Source organism: Ziziphus jujuba, chromosome 9 (assembly GCF_031755915.1).
Source record: "Ziziphus jujuba cultivar Dongzao chromosome 9, ASM3175591v1".
NCBI lineage: Eukaryota > Viridiplantae > Streptophyta > Magnoliopsida > Rosales > Rhamnaceae > Ziziphus > Ziziphus jujuba.
The window spans coordinates 13,000,526-13,020,466 of NC_083387.1; the positions used below are offsets into that span (position 1 = coordinate 13,000,526).

General features: G+C 29.5%; 2 protein-coding genes across 2 annotated transcripts; both read right to left on the reverse strand.

The window, feature by feature from the left end:
- Positions 1–9,084: 9,084 nt before the first annotated feature.
- On the reverse strand, positions 9,085–10,011 carry LOC125424287 (uncharacterized). Its single transcript, XM_048481175.2, has one exon. The coding sequence runs from the start codon at positions 9,917–9,919 to the stop codon at positions 9,242–9,244; it is 678 nt and encodes a 225-aa protein (XP_048337132.1). The 5' UTR covers positions 9,920–10,011; the 3' UTR covers positions 9,085–9,241.
- A 5,895-nt stretch (positions 10,012–15,906) lies between these two features.
- Positions 15,907–16,946, reverse strand: LOC107410155 (uncharacterized). The gene has a single exon (XM_016017561.4). The coding sequence runs from the start codon at positions 16,714–16,716 to the stop codon at positions 16,015–16,017; it is 702 nt and encodes a 233-aa protein (XP_015873047.2). The 5' UTR covers positions 16,717–16,946; the 3' UTR covers positions 15,907–16,014.
- Positions 16,947–19,941: the final 2,995 nt, after the last annotated feature.

Sequence of the window (19,941 nt, forward strand, 5' to 3'; positions counted from 1 at the left end):
AGATGATTAGCATCTCACGTTTTTAAATTCCGTTCCCCTAGGTCCAGGTTGAGAGACGTTGATCGTCCGGGGCGAGCCCGACGTCTCAACTCGTTACCGAAAGTCCAAGAAGTATTTCTTCCCATTTTCCTCTTCATCTTGTATTGTTTCCGTATCTGTCATTGTATTAATTCATATTTATTTGTATAATGTTCTGTATACTGTATTGGACATGTAGTTATTATCTATGCACTGATTTACTGTTATTTTGAAGTGCTGTAAATTTGTGGAATCAAATTGTAGTATCGTGGGAGGAATAAGGGGATGAATATAGAAGTGTGTTTTCAGTGTAGGAAATTTTTGGTTAGTCCTACCCTTAGGGGAGGTGCTGCCGGATTTTCCGTTGGAAGGTTCGGTGGTATTTCCCTGGGATCAGGGCTTGTCTAGGGTTCCGGGGAAGAAATTCTGGACGGGTCCTGACAGTTATCCTACAGAAACTTTTTCGGACTATGAAGATATAAAAATTGCAATTAGAAAATGGAACTGCAACTGGGAGATACTCAATTGGATTAGGAGAAGACAGAAGTGCTAGAACATTTGAAGAAGAAGACAATAGGGTTGGTGGTTTGGATGACATGACATATGATTCATTGACTAAGACATTCATGCAAAGTGATACACATGATAGTAGAAATTAAAGGAAAATCTAATTTATTTGAGGCTAATAGTTCTCATTCAGATGTTCTAAGCAAGCTTATCCAAAGTTTTGACAAGTTGAATCAAACTATTGATTCAATAGATGCTAGAGAACATAGTTATTGGAATGTTATCAAGAATATCCCAAACTTGAATAAACGTACTCATTTCAAAGTACTTAAGTTGCTTAATACTAGAGCAGAAAAGATTGACTTCTTAAAAATGACTCTCGAAAAGCATGCAGACTAGGTAACCTTCTAATTAGAAGAATGAATTTTTTTTTCTTGATATATTAATTAGTAATCTTTTCAATTGCTTTTGGATTATTATTGTTTGGAATTTATTATAATTTTGAACTTTTAACAAATTATTTCGTTTAATGCTTTTTTTTTATTGTTATAATTTGAAATGCTCCCATCAATGTAGAAAAATATGTGAGAAGATTATTCTACCTATAAAGATATTATTTTGAAAATTTCAGATAAAATAGTTTTAGAATTTTTCAAAAATACATAGTTGCCCTTAATTTATTATACAATATTAAATTTAATTACTTATAATTTCCAACTTTTCTATTATTCACTAAACATAACATAAGAAAAATTAATTTTCAAGAAACTAATTCTTAGGAAACTAAATCCTAAAAATCAATTTCCCTTCCAACTTACATACTTGTCAAACGGGATCTTAGGTTAAACAATAATCCTAGACGGCTCAATTCAATGGTATCATCTCTTTTTCTAAAATAATAATAATAATAATAATAATAATAATAATAATAATAATAATAATAATATATTTGTAAAATAAAGATGGGTTCACAAACATGTTAGGGTTTACAATTAGGCCATGAGAAACATATAAGGTTTTTTTTTTTTTTTTTTTTTTGGTTTAATGGGCCAACCAAAATAATAAAGAGAGAGTGACTCTAATGGGCCTTGTTGTAATGTTAGTCAAATACAGTATCAAATCCCATTATTGGAAAATTAAGACCCAATAACCTGATTATGCTTAGTCCACATAATTATTCTAATAGTATATGTGAAGTCCCACATCGATTGGAAAAGGGAACGAAGCATGATTTATAAGCATGTGAATACCTTTCCCTTGTAAATGCGTTTTGACAAAACCATACGAGCTGGGCTTAAAGCAGACAATATCCACATGCGGGTGGTCTGAGCTGTTACAATTGGTATCAGAGTTAGTACCTGGATCGGTGTGCCAGCGAGGATGCTGGGCCCCAAGGGGAGAGGATTGTGAAGTCCCACATCGGTTGGAAAATAGAACGAAGCATGGGCCCCAAGGGGAGAGGATTGTGAAGTCCCACATCGGTTGGAAAAGAGAATGAAGCATGGCTTATAAGCCTATAGATACCTTTCCCTTGTGGACGCGTTTTGACAAACCATGCAGTCTGGATCCAAAGCGGCCAATATCCACATGCAGGTGGTCTGAGCTGTTACAATATATGCACATACAAAGCATACGATTTTACCAAATATATATGTAATATGATTTTCTTTAGCACATAACTTTTTCACTTTGAGAATAGAATGATCAAAGCCAAAAACTTAGGTATCTGTGAGCATTTCAGCTTCATAAATTTAGGGGTCCTACAACATGCTCACAAAGGAAAACATGGCTAGTAGTTTTGTTACTATAGAAAGCTATCATTTTTCCGATCTCATTTGGCTTTGAAAGATTTCCTTTATCAATTATAAAAATTGAAGAGATTGTGTAAAAATGATGTAGAAAAGCATGGTCACGGTTCAAGTCTTGGCACATGGGGGATTAATTTAGTTGCAAAGATTATGAATCAAATGAAGGGAAGAATGAGACTGCAATTTGGAATTCACCCTCGATTGAGACCCACATGGCAACCTAACCTAGTACTCTATAATTAAGAAAGAGAACATTCCTAGAGTTAGAACATCGGTTCATCTCAAAAGCTAGAACATAAGCATTGACCTCTTTGACACTAGCACAAGTGAATAAGAGATCATGTCTCCAAAGTTGGTGATATCATCGTCTAGAAGTTGAGTAATGAGATCTAAAATGCAAATTCTCACATTAGAACCATCCTTATAGAAAACTATTATGACCTTATTTATCAGTCTTTGGATTGCTTTAAGCCTTAATTTGATATTGCTGTAGCTTCTAACAAAATAAACTTTAGCCATGCTGCAAAAATAATTGATTAAGTGGTTGGCAAACTATTATTTCATAATTACTGTATGATTCAAAATCTGTATTTGAGTGTTCAATAAATAATAGAGTTTAATTGTTGTTATGGTGTATAATGACTATACATTATTATCATTTCTTTACTTGTCATATTATATTTTATTATTATAATATATATTACTAAATATTTAACACAATTTTTTTTATCACAACTATAGTAAATGTTCATTAAAAAAATTGTTGTAAATGAAAAAAAATAAAGAATAAAGAAATTTGATTATAAGGTTATTTAGTAGTATATCAATAGATCTAGGATAAATATAATATCAACTTTTTAATAACGGCTAAAACTGGCATTTCAATTATAGATAATTAGAGAAGCTAAAATTAGAATTTCAAAAGCTAGTAGTTTACTATTTTTTAAAAACAGTTAGCAATGAATATAGATTCTTGAAAATTCAATATTTTAAATTTTACCGAACATTTAAAATAGTTTTAGATCTTATAATAATTAGTTTTGAATTTCCAAAATCAATCCTAAATGAAGCCTAAAGATACATTTTAATGAGTTTGGGTTCACTGTGCCTTTTCTACATTTTTAGTATTTCATTGAACTAATATAAACCCCAATACATCTTTAAATCTCAATGTTTGAAGCAATTTAAATCAAATGACTAATAATAAAGGTCATTACGATTTCTATCAAGATAGGAAGCTGCTAATAAAATAATACTATGTCTATACACATATCGTGAATCTCTTAAATAGGAAAATTGTCAGGACCCGTCCAAGATCCCTCACCGGAGCCCTAAACAAGCTTTGATCACAGGAAAACCCTACCAGATCCTTCAATGGAAAATCCGGCAGAACCTCCCTTAAGGATTGGATTTACCACAAATTCCCTACATTGAAAACACATTTCTATATACACCACTTTATTCCTCCCACCTTACTACAATTTAATTTCACAAATTTGTAACACTTCAAATGAATAACAGGGAATCAGTGCATAATTAAATATATAAACGTCCAAAACAGTATACATAGCTTTATCAAGATACAATTAAATATGAAATTTAATACAACAAAGGATAAAAGAAACAATACAAGGTAGGGAGCAAAAGAAGGGAAAGCGTCTTGGACTTTCAGTAAAGAACAAAGACATCGAGCTCGCCTTCGAACGATCAATGTCTACTAACTTGGGCCTCGGGAAACCAAATTTAAAAACATGAAATGCTAATCATCTCAATGAATGACTCTAACTACGATATGATTATAATAATAATAATAATAATAATATAACAATAAGATGAACTTGATTAATTAATAATAAATAATCAAATAAATAATAAGTAGTTGAAATATTATTTTCTCTCAAAACCCTCACAGTTCACTCAGTTGGAAAAGTTTTCCTTTTAAAACGTTTTCACAAAATCCAATAATTGTACCCTAAAAATTAAGGAATAATTAATTACATAAATTATAAATAAAATACATTAAATTAAAGATCTAGAATGTATAATAAGAAACAAGACTAATTTTTAATAACAATTATTAAATTGTACACAAAATGTCATAAATAAAATAAGCAAAATCATAATAAAATTTACATTAAAAATAATCATGCACATAAAATACAAATATTAATTTAGAACTCAATATATACATTAGAAACACTTTAAAAACCAATTATTAAATTTAGAATAAGATATTATAAGATGAAATAAAATAAAATCATAATTAATCTTGTATTAAAGAAATTTAGCATAAACAAAAATAAACTCAATATATATATTATAAAATTTATTAATTAAATTAATGAAATAATCAAAGAAACATTTTAATAGATTTTAAACCTCAATTTAAAATAGATAAAAGAATACAATAAAATTCATGTTAAAATCTCAAAATTTAAATAAATAATATCAACATGGTAAAATAAAATTCTAAAACACCAATTTAAAATAATTGATTAAAAAAATGAATAAATACATTTTAGAAAATATTAATTTGAAATAAACAAATAAACAATAAAACAAAAATTAAATACGTTTAATTTTAAATACGATTTTAAAGTATTTTGGTTTGAAATTTGTATCAAGAAAATAACTTGACGCACCACACTATATACCATTGATGTCCTACGATATCCAGCCTTCCGAGCATCGTCTGACGGGACGTTAAAGAGAGAAACTTGCATATGGTCGCTTTGGTGTCCTGAAAGAGCCGCTGCTTATAACCATCATCCCTGCCATGGAGAGGGGCGACTATGGCCAATATCAAACTTATCTGCCCTCGGTTCAATGGCAACTCATGAGATATATTACAACTTGCGCGTTCATCCACATATACAGTACAGAACACTAGTACTATATGAGTGCATCTAAGACAAATAACTAAATTTATTATTAAAATACCCAGTTTTCCAAAATTTACCATGGGAATTATACCGCTTTTTAAATTCACAATCCCACATTTTTTTTTACTATCACCAGCATAAATCCATCGATAATATATAATTTTTCCCATACTATAAAATCAATCAGATAATATTTCAAGTGCTTATATATATATATATATATATATATATTTGAAAGCACCATGACTTACACCAATATTTTTCTTGAAATTTTTAAAACCACTATGTCAAAATAATGTTAAAATCCATATAAAATTCAAGTGCAATTAATTTAATAAAACACCTTGATTATGCATAATAAATTCAATTAAACAACAATGATTAAAAGAATTTAAACCCACAATTTCTTTAAATTCCCAAGTTTATTTTTTCACCAAAACACATATTAAAAATTATCAAAATTTGGCAATATAATTCTAGATAGAAATTCTCTTAATATCAAATACATAAAACATATTTCTCAAATATTTAATTATGAAATATTCCAACAACGAAATTTAATAATAATTAACAAAATCCCAAATTCATAAAATCCTTAAAACCAAAATATTTTATAATGCACAAATATTTAATTCCATTCAATTTTGGCATCAAAATTTCAAATATAAATTTACTAAATATTTAACACATAAAATATCATTTTCAAATATTCAATTGACACAAAATATTCATAATTTAACTCCCAAAAATAATTTGAAAGTGGGTCATTCAATTCGAGCACACAATTCAACCAAGATCCTATTCACCTATGTTCCTAGAACATTGACAATACACAAATCGATTAAATTAATATTTTAATCAGATAAATTATACAAGGTTACCCGGAGGATTTAATACAAATGTTAACCAAAATTCACAAATAATATATTGAAACGAAGCTTACTACACAAGGATTAAAGATTGACCCCTTACCTTCTGAAAATCGGACTCGAGGTGGCCGGAATCTTGCTAGGAATGTTTCGGTCTTTAGGTCCTTGGATCTCACAAACCTCCGTGAATTGGAGGAAACTAACCTCAGATTTGGGTTCAGAGGGTTTGGATTAGTGGAAAAAGATGGGCGGTGTGATCGGGAACTCGCCGGAATCAAGTTTTCCAACGAGCCACCATGGTCATCAGAAACCATCACCGTCGGCAACGTGTCTGGTGGTTATTGGCCTTGATTTTTGGAGGAAAGATAGATCAAAGGATGGGTGAACTGATGGGACTTGCGGTGGGGCAAATGGATGCCTAGATAGGGAGAAATCTGGGTTTGAAACAATCGACACCACTGCTGAAAAAGCCTCGATCCGGGTGCGTCGGCAGTCAACTGGCCGTGGAATTTGGTGGGCTGGCCGGAAATGAGGAGGTGGAGGTGGTGGGGTGGTGCATGTATGAGAGTGGTGACCGAAATGGAAGAAATGGCGGTGGCCGGTTGGTGGTGGCTCTCTCTCATCTCTTTCTCCCTCCTCTTTCTCTCTCCTCCACCTCACTCTTCACACGCCCCACACAACCATTTGCCCAATCAAAATGCCTTCCTGGGAGTCACTGTTCACTCACGAGTTGGCTAGATTTTGACACGTGGTACATACACTGTTCACATATTCGAAAATAATATTAAAATATTACGGTATTCGAAAAATTTTACAGGTCCATAACTTTTCAACGAAATGTCCAAATTAGGTGTGCCACTAGTCTATGAACTCATATCGATAAGTACTTTGCAACCATACATGAGTCAAAGCTCATTTTTACAAAAATAAAAAGTCAACTCCAACACCCTTAGATAGTTCAGACCTCAACTTGTTTTGCTCATAACTTTCAAACCGTAACTCCGTTTTCATCGTGCTACTAGTGTACGAACTCGAGTCGATACGTACTTTGCAATGGTGCCTCATTTAACTAGAATTCTTACAGAGTCAAAAAGTTAAAGTTTGACCCTTTTTGGTCAACGACGGTCAAACCTGGTCAACTTGAGAAATTTCCAGCGTACTTTGAAACGGGGTGTTACAAAAATATTATCCAAGATTTATCCAGAATTAAATTGTATCCTTCAATAAGGCAGCTTATAAAAAAAAAACATTTGATTCTGAACAAATATTTGTACGGCTTCTTTGTAAGAGAATTTTTGTAAATAATTATATATAGACATGTACACATAGAGAGAAAGTTTAGCTCACATCAGATCAACCTGATGGTTCTAACATTATCAAGTACTCCTTTATAAGCTATTGGATCACTTCGAGTATTAATATTAAAAATAAATAAATGGCATAATAAGAATAAAGTTACATACTAAAATCCTATTTGGGAAAAATGAACTTCATAAGACCAAGTGGACTATTTTAATTTCAACCATTAAAGTGATCTAATGATTAAAAAAATCCAAAAAAAAAAGTTCTAATTGCAAAATCATTAAATCATTTGATATAAGCTTGATTATATATATATATATATATATATATATATATCTGGCTATAATACACATGCACACCCTTGTTATCACAGGTATGCAATGATCACCTGTTCACCAATCACATTGCGTGTAACCCACCAGACATATCTAGTGTTAAAATATTATCAGTCATATATTTGACGGGTAACATGTAATGTGACCAAGCACGCCCTTGCATGCCCTTGTAAATGTTATCGAGGGCATGGCATACATGTATTTTATAGAAAAATTGTGTAGTTTATATATATATATATATATATATATACACAAAGATAGAGAGAGAGAGTCAGACTCATATTAGGATGATATAATGATTTTAACATCATGGTCTCCTTTATTAACCCTTAAATCACATTAAAGGTTAGGATTTAAAATTCAAAAAATTATTAAACATAGGTTTAGTACATGCTAAAACAATATTTAGGAAAAATGAATCATGTTGAACCTAGTGATTAATAAATATGATTTTAAATCTCAGCTTTTGATGCGATCTAAAGACTAAAAAAAAAAGTCTTGACAATAGTTTTGATACTAAAAACCTAATTTGAGTCTGGTCATATATAAATATACAGTCAGTCTCAAGTAAGATGTATCTTACTTTGTTAAACTAAGATCCATATTTAATGATTATTAGATTACATTAAAAGCTAAAATTTAAAATTCAAAAATGATCAAATATAAGTTTAATGATATCAGGACCCAATGATTAATAAATTTAATTTTACATCTCAACCCTTAATGCGATCAAATGAATAAAAAAGAAAAATCTTATATTAGTTCTCATATGAAGGATTTTATTTAAACCTGATTATACACACACACTCACACACATATATATGTATATGGAACCGGTCTCATGCAAACCAGTTCCTAGTTTATCCTAGACGACATGAAGATATGAACAAGAAAAATGAGATCCATATTCAATAATCTTTTTTTTTTTTTTTTCATGTTAATCCTTTTAAAAAATTTGAATATTAAAAGTCTAAAATAGAAAAGTGAATCTTTGAGGTAAACATTTAGATATTTAATAATATCATGTTAGTTGATCCATTTTCAGTCTCTACATTAGCATTGTTTCCCAATATAAGTTAGGAAATAGTTCGTAGGAGAATGTTTCTTTCTCTCTCACTCTCTCTCTCTCTCTCTCTCTCTATATATATATATATATGTATATATATACACATATGTATATGCATTGAGTTCAAATTATCAGGGATGGCTGAGAAAATTTTCACTTGGCTGAGATATTTTTTATTTTGTAATTTTTTTTTTTTCTTCCTTTGAATTGTTGAGATCATGTAAGCAGATGAGACACCCACATAATTGTCCAGGGCTAGCTTGCAATAAAGAATTCAACGCAAAATTTGACCAAAAATTTAAAAATAGGATGGAATGTATTATTTATGAAGTTTATTTTAAACTGCGTATATAAAACACAATTTTTAATATTCGTGATTGATAAAGAAGCTTTTTATTCAAATAATACAGCATATTATTCATTTATCTAGCTTCAGCAATAAAAAGAAAACCCTCTAATTTCCATACTTGGCCTTGTAATCACTCCAAAGCTGATCAACGGTCTTCCCAAGCAGCTCAACAAAATAATTTGGGCTATAACCTGTTCTTGTTTTCTTGTTCAATTCAGCCACAAACCCATTTCTAAGATCATTTAAATAATCCAAAAACCTAGCGGTAACGTCGTAGCCTTGGTCCCACCTATCTCCTCCACCTGGCTGGACCCAGTGGCTTGGTGCATAGCCAGCCTTCAACCTCACAAAGTCAGCAATTCCTTCAATCAACCCACCTGGAGTCTGTCCGTTCCCATTCCACTGCCAGATATGTGTACTCTCATGATAAAGCACGCCAGTGATCTCCCTTTTCACGTCGCCCGAGTATCCCCCTATGTACCTCGCACTCACATGAATCTCGTTGTTCCTTGAGAACGCAACCCCTTCAATGTCCTCGATTATCAAACTGATTTTCGGCACGTCTTTTCGGTCAGCAGCATTATTTTGCTGGAGTAGCCTCCATATGAAGTCCGTGGCAGATATCAGTGTTTCCTTGCTGTAGTCGGCTCCGATCTCGTTGTTGAAACGCACACCGCCGGCTGTTGATCCAGCAGTATTGGTGACCACGTATTCGACTGCATTGATACCGTGGATGGCTGCAGCTGCTAGGATGACGGAGAGGAGAAAAAAATGGTGAGCCATTTTTTAGGTAGTTTATGCTTTTTCTTTTCTTTTTTAATCTCTTTGATTTGGGTTATGAAGAAAATGTTATTTATGGATACGGTTTATATGGAAAGTAAAAGGAAGATATTTTGGTATACAACTGGGTAACGGACCACTTGTGAAATTTAATAATGTGGACATGAAATTTATGGCATTGGTCATGAAGAAATATTGACTTTTCCTTTTCTTTTGGTCTCTACCCAAACAAATTAATTAAATTACCGAAGAATGAACTTATCCAAAAAAACGGACAAAGGGTTTGAACCAATATAAGTTTTTTTGTCAATGGAAAAAAAAATGATTTAGGTTTTAATCTTTCTTTGCTAATTCTTTTGACTCGTTCAATTAAATTGTATTCTATCGGTTTATTTGGTTCTTTTTGGAGTTTTATGTGGTATTTTTTGGACCCTTATGAGTGCCTTGTTGTTTTTGTTATAATTCGTGATCAAGACTATTCAATTTTTTTTTTATATTCAATTAGATTCTTCTTTCTTTCAAAAATAATAAAAGTAATATTAATAATAAACTATTTGAGCTTTGATTTTAATACTAGCTTTGGTTTATTAGAGCGAAATTGATGGAGATAACGAGATGGTATATGTCTCCACGTTAAGTACAGACTATAGAAGATATAATATTATATAGTTTCACACTTGAGACATGACTAACATTCTAACCGTATTGAAATGAAGGATATAGAATAGAGACACAAATGGAAAATAAGTTATACATGTATACCGAGAGGTTCATACGTATATGGGTGAATTTCATGTGTGAATTTCTTAACTATATAAATATATATAGTGATATCCTTAGTTGTGGATTTTTTTTTTAATGTATTTACATTCGTAAATAGAACGTTTTTTAAAAAAATAGTCATTTTTGTATAATATTATTGACAATAATTTTTTGTCTTTACAGATATCTGTATAATAAAACAAGTACTGTAGATGTCCACATTATAAAAAATATATATAATATTAATATATATATAATCCAGCTCACATTAGGACGATGTGATAATTTTAATATTATATTTTTTTTATTAGCATTTATATCATATTAAGGATTAAGATTTAAAATTAAAAAATAATATATATAAATTTAATGACATACTAAAATTCTATTTTAAAAAAATAAATATATCGAAATCTAATAATTAATAAATATAATTTTAAATCTCAACTTTTTTTAACACGATCCAAAGGTTTAAAAAAAAACTAACATTGATCCCGACATTAATGAAATAATTTGAATTGATTCTATACATATTTTTCTAATAGGGCTTGCATAACTAAAACAAAATTAATAATAAGGCAATTACATCGTTATAGATTTAAAAACCTGCAAAAATGGAAAAAAAAAAAAAGTCTGTGTTTAAAAAATATTAAATTCTATGATTAATTGTATTGCTCAAATCTTGTGACCATAAATGTTGGTGTGAAAATCTTGTGCTTAAAAGTTCTTCTCATAATTAAATACTTTGTTAAGTTTAGTGCGTGACAACTAAGCAACTTTGTGACCAGAACTTACAACTAGGTCAGATTTTATTACATATTCATAGGCTTCCACCCCTAAATTCAATATTCAAATTTTAACCTGGCTAAAAATCTCTCCTCACATATTATAATTAAAAAATATATATAAAACTTTATTACGGTTAACCCAAAAAAAAAAAAAAAAAATTTAGTCACACATATGTTAAAATATATATATATATATATATATATATATATATACTGGATAAATAATTGTAAACAAGAATAACATCTTTGTTATAATTAAAAATAATAATAATAACATTTTTTAACTATGTTTGGGTTGTGACTAATGTAAAATTTAGCCAAAATTTGCCGTTCTAAAAAAATTCCATTAGTGTATCGGTAGGATTGGCCCAATAATGAAAACATTAAGAGTACATCTATACTACCAGATTTTAATTGTGGGTAAAAAAATCCTCCCTTCCCCAAAGTTGTATTCAAAAAAGAAAAATTGCATTCGTTACTAACATTTTCTTGTAATAAAAATAAAAAATAAAAAATTGCTCCTATAATAGAGAGAGATAATAACATCCATTACGAACCCCAAAAAAAAAAAAAAAAATTCCATTACATAGATAATCGTATTTTTGAATTTTTGCAACCAGCTAGTAAAAATATAAGTAGAATAAAAATTAAAAATTAGAGATTACTCCTACTTTGGCAAGCGATTATCCAATTCATTAAGTCCGAATTTTTAATTTGAGAAAGTTCTTTCCAAAAAAATTTTAAAAAAAAAATCAGAAAGTTGAAACATATATAACAAACCAAATCGAATGGTATTAGATATCCACTATTTAAGTACTTAATTAAGATAATTATAATAAATGATATCGTAATATCCACACCACACATCTTACGGACCGGATGCAATTAGAGAGCTGTCTACATTGACTTGGACTTTGGCTTTCTACCGACAAAGACAAAACGATATGGGAAATGGTCCTCTTTTAAAACCGACATATATTGATTACTTTTGATTCACAAAAATACATTATTACTTTTAGCAATTGAATATAATTCAATAAAATTTTATAAATATATTCTTCAATTTCTACAGGGTTGATTTCATGTACTAATATATTAGAAAGGTTTTTAATAAATATTATCCCTCTTTCCATAATAAATAAAATAATAATAATAAAAAAACACAACAATTTCCTTTTAAAAGGGAAGAATATATTGATGGGTTGTGAAAAGGACCAGTTTAAAAAGCCAAAAAAAAAAAAAAAAAAAGAGAGAGAGAGAGAGAGAAAAGGGCTGATTTAAAGTAGAACTTTTTTTATATATATATTTTATTCTGCAATTGTGAGAATGAGGAATTTCTAAAAGATTTTGTGTCTTGCATTTTTAAGATATATAAATATTTAAACTTAGTATGACATATTATAGGCCAATCGTAAGCCATATCTATGCCTTAGGAAAGGCCATATTAAAGAGTTCTTTGCTAACGTATTTAGTTTTTTTATTTTTTATTTAATTGTGTCTAATTTGCTTAATGTTAATTTGTGGTAGTTATAGCTTATTAAATATCTTAGGTTTCTTTACATGTATATAATTGCATGAATTGAATAATAATACATGTTTGTCGCACTATATTTTAGTAGAGAACATATTCCACAATAGTAGTTTTTGACATATATATATATATATATATATATAATTTTTTATGATATGGATATTTATACATTAAAAAATAGCAATATCCATACTTCATAGATTCTTTTTATCTATAAAGTTTACATACAACCGTATCATAAAATTTATATATATAAATATTTTTAATATATATATATATATTGAAAATCAGATCCATATCGAATCAATTTTAATAGTTTTTAGCATCAAATATTTTTTTATTAATTTTTATATCGCTTCAAATATTATAATTTAAAAATTAATTAACAATTTAATATAGATTTAGAGATCTATTAAAAAAAATTTTAGATAAAATAAATTGTGCAGAAATGTAATAAATCATAAATATATTATTAAATTTTAATCTTTAAAACGGTCTATTCATTAATTTATGAAATTCTAATAATAAAATTATGCATAAGGTGGATGTGAAGTAAATGTTGTTTTATATATATATATATATATATATAGGAGAAGTAAGGTCAGAATTATGATTATTAATTTTAGGAGGCAGAAGATTTTCTTTAAGTGTAGAATTTCAACGTAATTTATAAAAAAGGTTTTAGTTATGTTTTACACTGTATACCGTATTAGTTAGAAATTTCCAATAGAAAAGGACAATAAATCCGCTGGTAGAAAACAAAGGAGAAAAATCAAGGGAAGAGGGACCCAGTTCAAATATTCATTTAAATTTAAAAGCATTCTACTTACAAACGCTGTAGTTTCCTGTCTCCTCCATAACTCCAACGCCATTTAATAATAATAAATAAAAAGTCTCCTAAATGACCTAACATCTGTCTCTGCAGTCCTGCCTAACTAGATGATAAAGTCAAGCTGATTTATCATTGCCAAAAATAATAATAATAATAATAATCAAACTGACTCATAGTCAAAGAAACTGTATACTGTCTGGGAAACGCGCCATTCTACTCCTAAATTCGACCAGTATTTGGAAGTTTTGTTGAATGGTAAAACTTGGAATCAATTAGATTCGGAGGGAATTTCTTTTTTTAAGTTTAGAATATATTATAATTCAATATTAATTAAAACAATGAAAAAAAATCAATAAAAAAAAAGAATTCATAAATTTCACAAATATAAAATTGGTTAAATGGTATGCATTTAACAAATATTTACATTTTTCATATCGTGTATTCCAATAATTAGTGTAGGATTATACGTACTATATATATACAAATTCTAATAATGTGGATATCACACCATTTTAATTTGTAAATATCCACATAAAATTCTACAAAGTTTAATGTACTAATATTCATAACTTTTTAACGTATAAATATCAACACCGTAAGAAAATAAATAAATAAAAAAAGGTTCAATGTGTGAAGTTTTTGATAAATCACTTTAGCTCTTAATTGGATATACCTAAAGACGAATAAACATCGGTAAGTTATAAATAGTTATGTTAATGATTTTTTTGATTATATATAAATATATGTAGAAATTCTTATTGCTCGTTAGCTTTTTTATGTATGCTGTTCTCTCTTTGTTTATATTAATACATATCTATACATATATATATAATATCTAATTGAATGCCAAAAACCCAAATTTCCCAATTGAGATTCCTTAATCCCCAATCCACAAATCTAAAAAAATAAAATAAAATAAAATGTGTTTAGAGTTCTAATTTGAAATTTCTGCTTTGATTCGGATCTCAGTCCGTAGATTCTTCTCCAAACTTTCATTCCAGCAATGAGCTTGGAACTCTACAAAGCCAACAATACCCACAACCAATTCGTGGATAAAATTTTACTAGGTTTGTGAAAAAATTGCATTTTCCATTTAAACCCAATAGTTGAAGAAGAGAACCACAATGTTGTTTTTTCATTTGCTAGCCATTGTTTCATGGTATTTTTGAAAAAAGAAAGTTAGCATTTTGGAAGGGAAGGAGAGGAGAGAGAGAAGTGAAGACAAAACCATTGGAAATGCGTTTTTATTTTTCTATTATTATTATTTTTTTAAAGGCTGTCTCATCAAATTTCACGAGCTGATGTGGACGGTTGTTAATTGTTACGTGTACAGCTTGAAAACGGTACATGTGACTCTGATAACTATTATGAAAAGGAAAGCTTTCTTGGTTTATTTGGGATCGGTCAACAGAAGTTCCGTAATTGGCTGTGCTTTGCAATCACGACCAGCCACATAATTAAGAAATTTCCACCAATGTTTTCGTTTTTTTTTTTTTTTTTTTAAATTTATTTTTATCGTGCACTATAGCTAGAAAATTATCGCATATCTTTTAAATTTTTCCAAAATTGATAAGTGAATAGAAAACCTTTGATAAAGTGAAAATAACTATTAGTGTATGAAAAAAAAGTTCATGAAATTAATTAATTAATTTAACATAGTTTAAGGTAGATATAATTGTTCTCTCATCAAGTATTTTAGATGTAATATCAAATAAAATTATTAAGTTGGTATATCATTCATATTTATATTTCAAAAGTTATTAATTTAACACATTGAAATGAGATGGGAAAAATTATTAGATTGTCTTTCGAAATTATTTTTTTTTTTTTCCACTTATAGGTAATTTAAAATTAGATAAGAGAAAACCTCGAAATTGTCCAAATTGATTTTCTTCGTTTACCCTCTTTCCTTCTTTTTAAATCGTTTTTTCCACTTTTGGAAGCCAATATCGGCTGCCATTTTTCTTCTTTACTTATTTTTCAATGAACTGTGTCTTTTTAAGGATTTTTTGTATAAATGTATTATGTATTAAATTAGTTTATGAGGTGTACATATATGATTTTTCAGATAACTGGATACACTAATTCATGCTTTTATTCACGTCACCAAAAAAAAAAATATATATTCATGCTTTTATTCATATAAGTGAAGAGTACTCCTTTCTATTTTATATAAGATATATGCCTAATTTCCTGCAAACTGGGCCTTGTAGTCACTCCAAAGCTGATCAACGGTCTTCCCCAGCAGCTGAACAAAGAAGTCGTCGCTATAACCATCTCTCATCTTCTTGTTCAGCTCAGCCACAAACCCATCACTAAGTCCATTGCAGTAGTCCAGAAACCGAGCCGTCACCGAATATCCTTCACTCCAGTAATTGCCGTCTCCGGGTTGCGCCCATCCCTGCGGCACGTAGTCGGCCTTCAACCTCACAAAGTCGGCAATCCCCTCCGTCAAGTTCCGGGCTGTATCGCCTCCCTGGCCGTTCCCATTCCACTGCCATATATGAACCATCTCGTGGTAAAGAACCCCATTGAAGTCCCTCTTTATATCCCCTTCAATGTTATCGATATAGTTATCCCCGAAGTGGATTTCGTTATTGATGGCATATGCTATGGCATTGTCGTTCCTGTCGTCGATGAACAAGCTCACCTTCTCGACGTTCTTCCTGTCTGCATCCGTGGTTTGCCGGAAGATGTTCCAGATGAATTCTGTAGCGGATGCCATTGTTTGCTTGGTGTAGTCCACTCCGAGCTCGTTGTTGAAGCGCATACCGCCGGGTGTTGTCTCGGCGAGGTTGCTGACGACGTATTCGACGGCATGGATGGAATGCAGAGCAGTTAGGATCAGAAGAGAGGAGAGGATGAAAGATTGGTGGAATTGAGCCATGGTTGTCTTTAAAGAAAGCTTGTGTTTTCGTTTTGTTTTTATGGCTTTTGCTCACAAAAATGGTTGTGGTGTTTATATAGAAATTTGTCCAGGCATTGACACTGCATACTTTTATTCTCCTATCCTGACCAGCCACATATAAGTCAGAAATTAATTTCTTACCATCGTTTTAGTTTTATTTTCAAAATGCTTGAAGACCGGGGCAAGTAGGTCTTGAAATTTCCATGCAAGTTCTATTCAAATGTTAAGGAATAAAACACCTTCTTTTTTTTTTTTATATATATATATAACGTATGAACAATTCGTAATAAATGAAAATAAATATTAAATAATAAATAAAATTGTTTAGGACAAGTAAGAATATATAAAAGAAGTCGGGCAACAAATTCTTAATAATCTGAATAACCATACATATCATTACTTTAGTACAATTTTTTTTTTTTTCCTTATTTTCCTTTCTCTTTTCAATAAAGGGTCATAATTTGGCGATTATGCTATCGCTTATGAATCTTGTATCAAAAGTTAGTGAGGCTGAAGCTCTCATTAATTACTTCTTATGAAAGAAAGTGTAAAATTTTAATGTATTTACGATTTTATTGGCAATATATATACAGTAATTTTTTAAAGAGGGGAAAGTTCCTAGTGATCTTCTGATTTCTCTAGAAAAGTTGACTTGTACAAGTTCTGGAAATATAAATATCTATATTCATATATTTTCTTCTTCTTCTTTTTTTTTTTTTTTTAATCGGTATACTAGCTAAGGTTTTCTGTTTTGTATTTTTGTGATTTATTTGAGGACCTGAGGTCATATATATGGATATATATTTTGAGGACAAGCCAGAGTTATAATATATAAAATTGGTACTTAGCAAATATATATATAAATATATATTGGTACTTAATACTGGGTTGATTTATGTTTGTAACAGATCATATCTTCAATTTATATCATTATACTTTATGTGAATAAAAAAATAGTAACACAAACCTGATTAATTCTTACAAGAATTGCTTCTAGCGCTTCTTTGTTTTTGGTAAATTACGTCTACTGCTTCTGCACTATAAAAACATTTCACCTTTTTACTCATGTACTAACAAATAGATCAATTAGGCATTTGGAATCTAATCAAAACGGGTAATTTTAAATATCATCATTGTCTGAATTGAAGACTTAATTATACCTGTAAAACTATCAATATAGATGTATACAGTTTATCTATAAATATAATTTTACAAGTATGATTGAATTTTTGATCCAGACAATAATGATATTTAAATTTTTTCCTTTTTGATTAGAGTCCAAATGCCTAATTGATCTATTTGTTAGTACATGAGTAAAAAGGTGAAGTGCTTTTATAATGCAGAAGCAGTGGACGTAATTTACCCAAAAAAAAAAAAAAAATTAAAAAAGAGTAAGGTTTAAATACCATCATTGTCTAAGTTGGAGATTCGATCATACATGCACAGATTATCCAATCAATATGGATAGATCCATCATTTGGGGTTGCAAAAGTACATCAATCTATACCCTACCAGCCTTGCTCCTTTTTATTCAAAAAATAAAAATAAAAAGGCACTTCCATCTTTTAAATGCCAAACAACCCAATTTTCACAAGGAAGTGATTTTCAAAATTTAGAGGTGTTTCTTGTGGCTCAAAACGTTAACAAACTGGCCCAAAATATAACCTTTTTTGCTTTTTTGCTCCCCCACGAAAGAAGGGAGATAGGGATCCTTAATTAATTGGTTGGGTTCTTTATTTGGGCTGGGTTTTGGGCTAGAAAGGGTGAATGAATGGGTCAAACCGGTCCGACGGAAAGGATACAAGAAATTGTTTAAGGTGAGGCCTTTGGCGAGTACGAGATTTGTACCAAATATTCTTCAATTATTTTATCACTTTTTTTTTTTGGGTAAATAATAATTTTATCTCTTTAATTTTCCATATATATATATATATATATATATATAGAGAGAGAGAGAGAGAGAGAGAGTCAAATTATTATATATATATATATATATATTATATTGTTCAATCTCAACTTGGATAAGTATACTAACTAAATAAATTTACTAAATGGATAAAATAATAATTTTTTTAGCATCCATTAAATATATGAATTAATATTTGATAAAATTTATAAAAAAAAGAATAATATACATAAACAAAATTTTACTTAATAGATTTTATATTTTTAAAGTTAGCTTTTTTTTCCCCTTAAATATGCATTTAAAGTCTTTTTGCTTTTATCAAGATGTACAAGAAAATAATAAGGAAATAAAATTTGAAATAAAAATTGATCAATTGATCGAAAATTAAAAGTAGTTTTCTATAAGCAGAGGTCAATAAATTAACCAACTCAACAATGGTTTTGTTGCATTTATCAATGAGATTCTTTCTATTAGTACACTTTTCTGAATGCTAAAATTCTCTATAAATTCTTTTATTTATTTGTTTGTTGATTGAGTGATAATCAATCTGTTAATCATAGATTTAATCAAACCTAATTAATCTTTAATATATATTATATTGCTAGTAAAATTATTTCTTAAAAATTATATAAAATTCTTTTTAATTTAATAAGTCTTTCTTTATTAATAAATTTAATTATTTATTTATTGATCAATAAATAAGTCTTTAAATGAATTTTTTTTTATAATCTGTAGATTAAATGTTACTAGATCAAATGGATAAATAACCATCTGATGATGCATAAATTATGAACATAATTATCCATAGCTTTTCATTATTTATCTATGTTTGGATGTATCTATTTAAAGCAAGATAATTTGTCAAATATTTTGGTTCATGAAGCACTTCCCTACATAGGTTTGTTAATATTTGAGGTTTCACTTTAGAATATTAACTTTTGAAGGTGAATAACCTAAACCTTTCACATAAAGGGTGAATAGTCCAAATCTCTTACGTACCCTTTAAAATCTTCATATTTAGCCAATTTGAATTTTAGTTTGCACACTCCAAAAATCCCCTCAAAGCAAAAACCACCACATTAGCCTCTTTAAATCGATAATCATCTCGTCAAGATATCTCCATCATGGTTGCATGCTGATCACCATGTTATCATGGAAGTCCATGGCATAGCATCGTCTTGGTGGGGCTCATGAAGGTTACCGTCCTTCAACACAGAATTTTCATCGTTGATTTTTACAGTTGATAGTGGGGAACTTTACCATTATGAACCACTATAAGGATTATCACCATTTGATTC

What these genes read in the sequence shown, in the direction of transcription:
- LOC107410155 (XM_016017561.4), bottom strand. Translation starts at nt 16,716, where the DNA reads ATGGCTCAATTCCACCAATCTTTCATCCTCTCCTCTCTTCTGATCCTA.
- LOC125424287 (XM_048481175.2), bottom strand. Translation starts at nt 9,919, where the DNA reads ATGGCTCACCATTTTTTTCTCCTCTCCGTCATCCTAGCAGCTGCAGCC.